Source organism: Spermophilus citellus (genome assembly GCF_964194105.1).
Source record: "Spermophilus citellus genome assembly, chromosome: 4".
Taxonomy (NCBI): domain Eukaryota; kingdom Metazoa; phylum Chordata; class Mammalia; order Rodentia; family Sciuridae; genus Spermophilus; species Spermophilus citellus.
In genome coordinates this window covers 146,389,137-146,401,642 of record NC_138185.1, presented here as the reverse complement: position 1 = coordinate 146,401,642, position 12,506 = coordinate 146,389,137, and the positions used below count along the sequence as shown (strand labels likewise).

Genomic DNA, 12,506 nt, shown 5'->3' with positions numbered 1-12,506 from the left:
ATTTTCCCTACACTTATTGTAATTCTAATGCTATAATGATTGAAAATCTTAAGAAATGATATATAAAAATAACTTTATTCATAAAGAAATACTAAGATATATAAGAAAAATTTAAATGATTAGATCTATATGTGAGCATTGAAGTTTCCTGATGTTGACATTTGGTATAAAATACAATGACTAAGAATGAAACACATGGTAGTTTATTTAAAAAAAAAAAAAAGAAAAGAAAAAGAAAGAAAGAAAAATAGACGAAAAATATAAGAAAATTGATAAACTCAAAGAAGAACCTTGTCTATCAGTAAACTTAAAGAATTATAAAGGAAACATTGCACAATTTTAGAGGAATCAATTAATTACAGTAATGAAAACATACCTCATTAATTTAAAAGTTATTTATTTATAAATTTCAGAAAAAATAGTTTAAATGTGAAAAATTCACTTTTGATAATTTTTTAAACAAATGTGAATATTTTTTATTGATTTTTCCCCCTACCAACTGAACAGCTTCTATATATTTAGCTAAGACTCTGGATCACATAATATGATATGTACCACACTTGTATGTGTACATATAAAGTATATGACAGAATGGACTTCTTAAAATAAGCAAGAATTGTCTGCAGATCTATGAATGAATGGGAAACAGCACTTGGTACAACTTTTGATAAAATTTAGAATTAAAATAATCTAGAATAAATAATTTATCTTGTATTAGTGTAACAATTATTGATACTTATTATAAAAAAATAAAAGAAAATAATAGCCACCATACAAAAATCTTATTATTTGTCTCAAGTGATACTTTTCCAACACCCCCTGAGTATTGATTTTCACCTTTAGTGAATTACCAATTTGATAGGGGAGAAATGGTGTCTCATTTTCTGTAATGTCGAATGGTCTATTTTAACAATCCCCATTGCTTTCTTACTGCCATTCTCTGAGGAATCTAATAGCAATCAAATGAGATCCCTCCTTCATGCCTTCTATCCAGGGATACATTTATATACTGTTGCCTTTTGCAAGTCCAGAGTAGAAAATAAAGATGATGAAGATTGAGCATCCAGGATTTCATAATGATTCTCATTTGAAGTCCAACTTCAAACTTGTAAGTTACAAAATCCTCATCTATGTGACTCAACCTACTTACTACATCTATCACACTATGTGCAGTGTTAAATATGTCCATAAATAAGAAAGATTAAAATGCTAAAATCAGGACTTATAAAAAGATGAAATGAGGAAATTCAAATGAAATGAATTTTATCTTGCTAAAATCAGGATTAAAATATGAAAATCATCATAACAATGTGTATGCAGAATTGAGAAATTATCAATTCAGACCAAATAAGTCTTGCTTTTAGAGATGAGAGATCTATGTATGTTTGACTTATTCAGCAATACTGATTATATTGAATTATTTTATTCTTTGGATAATTACATGATATAGAGAAAGTAACTTTGTTGTCTTTAGGGATGACATCATTTCAAGAGAGATAAATAATAAAACCACAAAGATACAATGCCTGATTAATGGCTTAAAAAATCATAATATGTTACCATCCATAAAATATTGATGCTATCATTACATTTATTAAACTGTGTTGTATATATGTATTGCTATGTTATAATGAATCCCAATGTTATGTGTAATTACAATGAACAGATTTTGAAAAATTAAAAAAATGATAGAGAGGAATACACGAGGAACTTTAATTTTCCTATGACAACAATCTAAAAATGCCCAACATTTAAAACCCTGTTAACAGGCTGGGGTTGTATCTCAGTGGTAGAGCCCTTGCCTAGCATGTGTGAGACACTGAGTTTGATCCTCAGCCCCACCCAAAAAAGTAAATTAAAAAATTAAGATATTTTGTCCAACTCCAACTAAAAATATATTTTTGAAAAACCTATTAAGCTGCCAAGAATATGATGAAAGGTCAAGTCTAAGACTTGATATTTGCCAGATCCATTTGCACCTGCAAATTAACTTACTTGCATACTTAATTATAAAAAATGCAGAAGGTATAATTCAAAGAACACAATTGTCTTACTATGAGAGCACAAAGCAGAGTAAAAATTCTCAGCTGTGAGAAAGAACTATTGAAAGCTTTCTGTTTTCAAATTCTATTACTTTAGAAGTTCTCAAGCTACTTTAAAGGGTGGTTTCACAAACATGGTTCAAAAAAATGGTTAGAATGCAGATCATTTTTAATGATACAATATTTGCCTCATGGTATTAACTATCATGTAAAAATATATATGGTTACATGTTCACTTCATTAGCTAAAATTATGATACTCTAAAAATCTAAACTGTATTTTAAAGGTTAAAATGCATAAAAGCATACATGCATTTGATTTAATTTTATGATTTTTCATTAGGTTTGTGTCTAGACCCTGACAAAATAAAGGTATACAGCTGAGCAACAATAAGAATGAGACTCGGGAAACAGAGCAACCAGGGGCCAAAGGAGGAATGTGCTGAACTAATTGGACTGATATACACTGTTAACTGACCTAGTCTCTTAAATGTAAGAGTTCATATTTTTAAAATTTATTTAGCTTAGCTGACTCCTCCTCAGTTAGTAACACAATTTTTATTATTTATATCCATGCCTGAAAATGTTAAAAGCTAAAGGAAGTTAAAATCATTGTGCAAATACTCGGTACAAAGAGGACAAGTACTAACAGATGTCACATGGGTCAAACAATACATCATATACTTTATTTCTGTTCTGGGTTTACCTTAGCAAAGTTTAATGATTTGTCTCACTCTTTAACTTCCTTGAGGGAGAAAAGCTGAACAGGACTGTAAGAGTCAACTTCACTACATTCTGGTCTTAATGACCATGATTTTGTTTTTTCTATGCAAACACCACATGGAAAAACATGTTAAACAGGGATATCAGATACAAATGGTCTTTAACCCAATTTTACAACAATTGCATAATAAGAATAGACAACATACACTTACTTTACTGGATACACAAACTGAAGAGCTAGGAATGTGTGGGATAAGCTAACATACTTTTGAGAATCAGAGTGTTTCAGTCTAAAACCTTAATCTTTCACAGCAATATGGTCTGATCTCAACTTACTGTAACTCTATCAACGTTTTTCTTTATATCAAAATATGGGGATAGCAACTTATTAGTTCTCTTCATGGAACCATAGTACATATCATAGATTTTTTTTTTACAATTTTCTTTCTTCTTACGAAACTATAGAGGTGGAAAATTCAGCTATATTTAGCAGTACTAAAAGTAGTAATCAATGGTTTCTCATTATTTAAAGGTAAAATAGATAACATATCTATATGAAAATTGTAATTTGATTATGTTCCTATTTTTGAATTCACGAAAAACTAAAACTTTAAAAATATAATAAAAATTTAAAAAGTGGAAGTTAAAAGTAATATTTAGGATTTCATATATAAAAATGTAATCCTATGATTCTTCTCAAACGCCTCTTGTATTATTCTAAACTAAGCATTCATTCACAGTCTGCCTGGAACTGAACATGAAAACAGAAAAGGTTGAAGCATGTTCTACTGACTTTGTCTCATGTTAACCAAAGGACAAATTTGATCTATGTGGAGTGGTATCCACCACAGTTTCTACTCACTTTCTGCCCTGTGAAATATCTCAGATTACAAAATACCAAGGAACACCTACAAAGCAGTCACCTTACCAATAGGGTTGGCTCCCTAAATAACAAATAAGATGTTTAAGTAAAGATTAGACTTGGTGTCTTGTTAGTCCTTGTCATTTTTTTAATGTTTTTTTCCACCTTCCAGATGACATCTAAGAAACTCATGAAAATTGATAAATGGCTATCCTAAACAACAATTCAAGTATTTCTGAATTCATCCTGCTGGGACTTTCCAGTTCTCAAGAACTTCAGTTACTTTTGCTTGCCATCTTCATTCTTGTCTATGTAGCCATTGTAGTGGGGAACCTTCTCATTGTAATCTCTGTGATATTTGATAACCGTCTTCACTCACCCATGTACTTCCTTCTGGCAAATCTCTCATTTTTTGACCTATGTTTTTCCTCTGCTGCAACTCCCAAAGTGATTGCAGACTTCCTCAGAAAACGCAAAACCATCTCATTGTGGGGCTGCATGGTCCAGATGTATTTTATGCACTTCTTTGGGGGTGGTGAGATGTCTCTCTTGATAGCTATGGCCATTGACAGGTATGTGGCCATATGCAAGCCCTTGCACTATCAGATCATCATGAACCGCAGGATGCTCATTGGGTTTCTGGTGCTGTCATGGGCAGTTGGATTCATTCATACCACAAGTCAAATGATTTTCATGGTGGGTTTACCTTTCTGTGGTCCTAATGTTGTGGACAGCATCTTCTGTGACCTCCCTCTGGTCATCAAGCTGGCCTGCACTGACATCTATGTCCTGGAGCTCCTGGTGATTGCGGACAGTGGGCTCCTGTCCCTGGTGTGCTTCATCCTCTTGGTCATATCCTACATCATCATGTTCATCACCCTCTGGCAGCGCTCCTCCAGCGCCTCCTCTAAGGCTGTGTCCACACTCTCTGCTCACATCACTGTAGTGATCCTCTTCTTTGGCCCTGCTATCTTCATCTATGCTTTTCCGTTCAATAGTTATTCTGTAGATAAGTTTCTGTCTGTGTTTTACACTATAATAACCCCCTTCCTTAATCCAATGATTTATACTCTGAGGAATCATGAAATGAAAGGAGCCATTAAGAGACTGTGCAGTCAGAATAGTGTTTTCTGTCTGGACAGGTAAATATTGCTTGTGATCTCTAATTTTTATGTATTTCTTCTGCTATTTTTAAGTTTTCATTATTGCATACTTGTTCAAATAATTAAAATGAAAATGTAAAATATTATCAATATTATTCTCTCCAAATTACTAGAATTTTTAAGATATTTTTCTTTAAGATTTAAATGGAAATGTTCATATACAGACATAATGCCTAGATATGAATATATTTTTCATGTACCTGCTTGTCTTAAAATGTTTGCAATATATAAACATAATGTCTCCATGTTAAAATTGTATGATATTTCAATGTATTAATATGTAAAACTAGCACACTTTTAATATAACACAGAAGACAGTTTTGGGAATCTATTTTTTTTAAATCATGTTTTTTTAATTTGTGCAATGTTTAGAAAGTTTTTTATCACTCTATGTTAACTTTGTGGAGGTTATTTGGTAAAGTTCGGGATTGAAATTAATGAATTTTTTTTTATTCTCTGGTTCCAATAATTATCCATTCCTATAAAACATATGAACTTATTTAGAAATTAATACTTCAAACATTTGCTCATTGTTGGGGCACACACCTGTAATCCCAGTGGCTCAGGAGTCTAAGGAGGCAAATTGGAAGTTCAAAGCAAGATTCAGTAATTTAGAGAGGCCCTAAGGAAAAAAAAATCAAAAGTTTGCTTGACTTCACAAATAGTTCTCTAAGAATATCCAATCAATTAAAATTTAAAATTATGTCTCTTTACCCTTTCATATTCTACCAAAACATGACTTTTTTAAAAAATTCAATTCAGGGCTAGGGATGTGGCTCAAGCGGTAGCGCGCTCGCCTGGTGTGCGTGCGGCCCGGGTTCGATCCTCAGCACCACATACCAACAAAGATGTTGTGTCCGCCAAGAACTAAAAAATAAATATTAAAAAATTCTCTCTCTCTCTCTCTCCCTCTCTCCTCTCTCACTCTCTCTTTAAAAAAAAATTTCAATTCAATTTTGAAACATTTTGCTTTTAAATATTTACTATGTACCACACTGTTTTCTAAGCAAAAGATAAACTGTTAATGATATATTTCTGGTCCTACCCTGTGGATGATGACCTAACAGATTTACATGTGTTAAGTATAGTGAACTCAGAAGAGGAGATGGATAAGCCCAGGCATTTAAAAAGCTGAGAATTAGACATTTTCGCTTCTGTCCCTGTTCTGCTTCATTCTCTTGGTCATATCCTACATTGTCATGTTTGACAGCCTTTGCAGCACTCCTCCATGCCTCCTCCAAGAGGAAAAGAGCATTCCAAGCAGAAAGGCCTGTTTATACTGGAATTGTAGAGTGAGAAATAGCTTGTAGGAAACAAGATAGAGCTCTATGAAGGAGACTGATTAACAAAAGTAAGAAAGTTTGATATTGTATAGAAGGAAAGACACCAAAATGGGCAATTCTAGTGAATGCATTTTCAAATTCAGAAATGGAAGGATACAAATGGGTCTTGAGAATGAGATTCAATATACTTTTGGGGGGAGCATTTAATCACTGAGCCATAACATTAGCCCTTTTTGTTATTGTTATCATTTGTATTTGAAACAGTTCTTTGCTAAATTGCTGAGGCTGGCTTTGAACTTGTGATCCTCTGACCTCAGCCTCCATAGCCACTGGAATTACAGGTGTGTGCCACCATGCTCTGCATGCCTATACCTGCACATCTGTAATCCCAGCAGCTCTAGAGGATGAGGCAGGGAGATCACAAGTTCAAAGCCAGTCTCAGCAATTTAGCAAGACCTGAAGCAACCTATCCAGACCCCATCTCAAAATAAAATATAAAAGGGCTGACTGTTGTTTCCCACTCTAAGAAAAGATCATCGACTCCAATTTTAAATCAAATTAAAGTAAGCTTGTATTTGTGTACACAAAGGCTGGCCAGCGACTGTCTTACCAGAAATCCCAGGCTAGAGATAAGCACCCCAGCTTTCCAGGAACACAGTTTTATAGCAAAAAAAAGTTGCAAAAGTGGGTGTCTTGAGAACTTCCAGATAACAGAATTTCGACAAGCATAATACAAAGGATACAGTAGGCTAATTATCTACATGGTATGATATTTCAAGGTAGGTTGTTATCTGGTAAGGGGGACCAAGGATTTATGAGGCACAACTAAGGTTTTAGAAAGGGCTGTTATCTGGTCAGGGATACTAGGCATGGCTGAGTTCAGAGCAGGGGCAAGTATTCCAAACAAATTGAGAAATCACAGTAATTTATAGTAAAACAGAAATTATCTTTTCATGACTTGTCAGATTATAGTTTATAAATAATTTATCCTATTCCAGAAATTGTCTGTTTGACAGGACAGGAAAGTCTGGACATCTGAGGAACTTTCAGGAAGGACGTTTTTGACTGAAGGGTCCAGAGGGCAACTATGGCCTAAAACATTCTCTGGACAATGAATCTAGAAATTCCTTGAACTTTATATCAGTGGGAGGAGGGGCTTGAAGATTTACATGACAAGTGTTTTTTGTTCTATCATTTTTTAGACTAGACAGAGACATTTACAGGTTTTTTTTTTTTTTTTTGGTGTTGTTTTTTTTTTTTTTTTCTGCAAACCTGACATTTACAGAAAACAGGAAACTACCAATGATAATGCCCTTCTACTGAAGTTTTTGCTGACACCCTATGTAAAAAGCTCTCCAACAAGACTAAGAGGAACATATATGTTACTCTCTGGCTTGCTTCATGTTCACTCTAATGATTGTGTTGCTATGCAAAAGACTTTCAGTTAGCTGTGACCCCATTGTCTATGTTGAACCACAATGCAAGAAAAGATCACCAACTCAGTTTTAAATTAACTAACAGCAACCCTGTATTGTGTACACAAAAGCTGGCCAGCGACTGTCTCTCCTAAAACCCAGTCAGAGAACAGCCCCGCAGCCCTCCAGGAAAAGTTTTAAAGCACAAAAAGTTGCAAAAGGGGGTTGTCTTGATAACTTAAAGCTAACATGATTTTGACAAGCATAATACAAAGGCAGATAATAGATGAGTGATCTACATGGCATAACATTTTAAGGTAGGAAGTATTTTCAGATGCCAACATCAGAATTTATGGGGCACCGGTGAGGTTTCAGAGAGAGTTGTTATCTGGTCAGGGAATCCAGGCATGAGTGAGTTTAAAGCATGGGCAAGAATTCCAAACAAGTTTAGAAATCTCAGTAATTTATAGTAAAACAGAAATCAACTTCTCATGACTTTGTGATGTGATGGCTCCCAATCTTAAATTGGAATTAGACTAGGTTCATCAGTGTACTTTTGCTTTTTTTCTTATACTTTGGAGATCTTTTTCAAAATATTTCTGTTCATTTAAATGTCCTGAAGAATTTCCCATTTTTCTTCCCCATTTACCTTCTTAGATTTAGGTCCTGCTCTTAATGCTTTAACCAATTTTTACTTATATAATGATGAAATACAGTATCTAGTTTTATTCTTTGGAAAAGGGATATACAGTCTTCACACCATCATTAATTGAAAAGACTGTCCTTTTGCCAATGTGTTTTGAACACCTTTGTCAAAGACCAGATGGCTGTGGGTGTATGGGCTTACTTTAGTTTCTTAATTTTGAACCATTGGTTTATGTATCTATTTTATGTCCAAATCATGCTATTTTGAATTACTAAGGTGTTGTATTTTAAAGTTTGTGATGTCTACAATTTGTCATTTTTATCAACATTGCTTTGTCTATTTAGAATTGTTGGGGTTCCATATGCATTTTAGGATCATTTATCTAGTTTTGTGAAGAATTTCATTGACATTTTGATAAAGAGTTCCAAAGAACCTCTAGATTGCTTAAAATTATATGTACATTTTAACAATATTGATTCTTCCAATTCATGAACATAGGATGCCTTTCCATTTTGTATGTCTTCTCTAATTTTTTATTGAAATAAAATAAGAATTATATAATTTTCATTATAGAGATAGTTCAAGTCAAGTGAGATACCCATTCATTTAAGTAAGAATGGCTATTATCAAAATGGCAAAAGATAATAGGTCCTGGTGAAGGTGTGGAGAACTGGCAACATTTCCACATAGTTCATGGGCATATCCATAAGGAAAACCATGTGGAGTTTCCTCAAAACATTAAAAAAATTAACCTGTTATATGATCTAGGGATCCCCCTAGCTGGCATATATTCAAAGGAAATGAAATAAATATATTACAAGACAACTGTGCTCTCATGTTCATTAAATACACTAATTAATTGCACTAATTACAGTACCAAATACATGGAATCAAATTAAGTGCCCATTAATGGAAGAATGAATAAAAAGAAGATGGAAGACATACACAATAGAATACTAATCAGTCATAAAAATAATGTAATCTCTGATTTGCCACAATAGGGATAGAACTGGAAGATATTAGGTTAAGTGAAATAAGCCAGTCACAGAAAAAATACTGCATGATCTCACTCATATATTAATTAAAAAAATGATCTCATAGAAGTGGAGTTTAGAATGTTGCTTAACAAGGTCTGGGGAAGTTACAGGAATGGAGAAATTGGGAAAGGATGGCCAACTGGTACAAAGTTACAGTTAAATAAGAAACATAAGTTCTGGTATGCTATTGTATACTAGAGTAGGCATAGCAAAAATGTAGAATAAATTTCTAAAAGCTATAATAAAAGATTTTTAATGTTTACACCACAGGTAAATAAATGGTAAGTGTTTGAGGAGAAAAAAATATGTTATCCTGATTTGAACAATACACAATGTATATATGTATTAATACATTAATGGTGTCCCATAAATAAATAGAATTCTGTGTATCAATTAATTATCAATAAAAATCTGAGGCTTCACCAAAGTGAGAATTTGTTAGCAGGATCTGCTCTCAGTTTTAAAATTGAGCGTGGAATGCATTTTTGTAAATATGTTTTCTACCTTAATTTCTTTCTATTATTCTCCAGAAAGGTATAATTATTGGAGAATCACAGTGGGATTACATATAAAAATAAACAAAAATTTTATTTAACAAATGAAATAATCTTGTAGCATGCATTGTTAGCCTTTTGAATTTTATCTGTTAATTACTTAGTTGTATGATAAAGTTATGCTAGAGTCGCTTCCATGATATTCTTCTAATGTTGTCAAGGCATTATGAAGTTTGACATAATTGTTAAGAACTTATGAAAGTTATTAATTTTTAGAATGATTCACTGCTGAAATCTATTAATATATTATCACTAATAAATAAAATCAGCCAATAAAAGTTATTTAGGATTCTGAACTTTTGTCCACCCTCAATTATCTTGCATGGTAAAAGGAGATTTTTCTGTATGTTAAAAAATGGTTAGATCTGGGGGTGTGGCTCAGTGGTAGAGTGCTTGCCTAGCATGCATGAGGCACTGAGTTTGATCCTCAGCACCACATAAAAATAAATAAGTAATTAAAGTTATGTCCACCTACAACTAAAAAAAAAATGTTCAAAAATGGTCAATTGTTTGTGAGTTTTTATAAGCCTCACTCAGTGTAGATGGCATATTTTTAAATTTTACTTGGATAAATCACTCAATTATTATACTGATTATTACCCTTCATATTCATGAAATAAAATTGATAATTATATTTCCTCAAATCCATCATTTTGACAGGATTATTTTCTGTGATTGTTCCCAAGGTACATTAATCAAACAACTTCAATTAGTGCTTTCCAGAGAAAGTTCACATGATTCATAAACTTGGTGACTTCATGATCCACTTAAATAATAAGAAAGAAGTCCTTGCTCTGAACTCAAGGGAAAACCAACATGTTTATTTTCATATTTCCCCCTAGGGGTGGGTCACCAGTCTGCCTTTTTATGTACGTCTTTTCTGTCTCCCCTTCTTAAAAACATTTTTAAGCTACAAACAATTGCCATGTATTTTCTTGGAGTTAAAAACAAGATAGCCAATTTTTCTTCAGAATTTCTTTGTGTCTACGTGTCTTTGAAGGAGTGACTCCTCAGAATAATTGGTAGGTTTAATAGCAGTGCTGAAAACACCTTACAATTATGGGCTTTAGTAAAAGAGGAGATATTTTACCTAGAGCTTGCAACTGAATGAAAACCATATTATTCTGATCATGAGGGAAAGGGTAAAAGGCAAGTTAGATCCACTAGTATCTGAATGAATGTATCTGGTTGCAACAGGAATTTAAAAGCCTCTACACTCTCTCCGAGAAATAGCCTCCCAATCCTTGGGGTCATTTTTATACTCTTAGTTTTAATTTTCAGAATATAAACTTGCATTAGTTAAATCTACAGGAGACAAAAGGAGAAAATAATTTACAACATGCTAAAATAATGGTAAATTAAGTGCTTTCTTGGCTTATCTACCATCTATAATAAATCTAACATTTAATCTAATAATATCTCAAGAAAGATTAGAATTATTGACTCATTTTCCTCTATTAGTAATTTACTTATCTGAGTTTTTAGTTTCCTTCATTACTAATTTTAATTGCAAAAACAGTTATAGATACATGTGAGGTAATTAATTCAAATCAATTTTATTTTAAATTTTCTCAAGTCAACACCTCTTTTCTTGATTGGTTATATAATATATTCATAAATACAAATGTCTAATTCTACTGCTAATATATGCAGTTATCTTCTTACTTTATTAACTGTTTCAATATTTGAAAATGAAGCCTTTTTGCACTTGTAATATAGAGCCTCTTCTATTAAATATACAAGTGTATTATTTTAATAAGGAAAAACACTCATAGTGAAAATTTCCCAGTATATTTGACTTTTCACTTTCCCCAATTTTTTTTAGTGTTAAGTGAATATTACCTTTGTATTGTCTTATTTGTTTATAACTTAACAATTTCATGAAAAGGTAACATAGGGAAACCACATGATGAATATAAAACATATAATACATATTCTAATAAAAAATTTCTTTTACACATTTCCATATACACTAATTGTTCTACATAAGTGCTTCTGTGGAAACATATTGGCTACAGAACACAGGCAAACAGCACTGGAGACCCCATAGCTTTTGTTTTGTAAGAAAGAGATTATAGTTGAAAATAGTGAGGCAATTGTTCATTTTTTACCCATGTGAAAGGCATTGAATGAGCAATTCCTCCACCCCCATCCCACCATAATTGGCCATTTACCCCATTCTCAGATGTAATTTCTGCCAGAGCAAAGCCAAACATTTTCTGACCCAATTTTATGCATTTCACACCTTTTTAGTTTAGTGATGTTTGTATAACACATACTACTCAAAACTTTAAATTTTCCATTTTAGGTTTAGCAATAGCTTTAGTTAGGAGGGTCTGTTTTTGTTTTGGGTTTTTTTTTCTGTTTTAACGTTATGAGTGAAAAATGCTTATACTTCTGAAAATATTTCATCTCAGATAATATGAACAAATTTTCATGATGAATAATTAAGGATTTCAGTCCATCTATTTATAGATAGGTGAATATGAGAGCTGAAGATTTTTAAATATGCTTTTAAAACATGCTTCTTAAATATTTATAAAGTTTTTGCTTACAAAATATGCAAATATGATCATTAAAAGTTTTAAAAACCTAGGGTAATGGGTACTGTTTTCTTTTCTTGATTTTCCAGTTTTACATAGTAAGTTAAAAAGTTATTTTTGTATGTTGTCTCCAGATTTTTACCTGTCATTTTTTTTGAGATTGAGGACTATATAGTTTCAAAAATAATGTCAAGATTGATATGTAGACTTAATTATTGTGTGAGTGAGCTAATGATGAA

At 32.5% G+C, this 12,506-nt stretch overlaps 1 protein-coding gene across 1 annotated transcript; it reads left to right on the top strand.

Annotated features, from left to right (window-relative positions):
- Positions 1–3,830: 3,830 nt before the first annotated feature.
- LOC308648224 (olfactory receptor 4K13-like) lies at positions 3,831–4,772 on the top strand (the record flags this gene model as incomplete). The annotated part of the gene is made up of 1 exon (XM_081292889.1): positions 3,831–4,772. The coding sequence occupies one exon, from the start codon at positions 3,831–3,833 to the stop codon at positions 4,770–4,772; it is 942 nt and encodes a 313-aa protein (XP_081149015.1).
- Between the last annotated feature and the right edge of the window lie 7,734 nt (positions 4,773–12,506).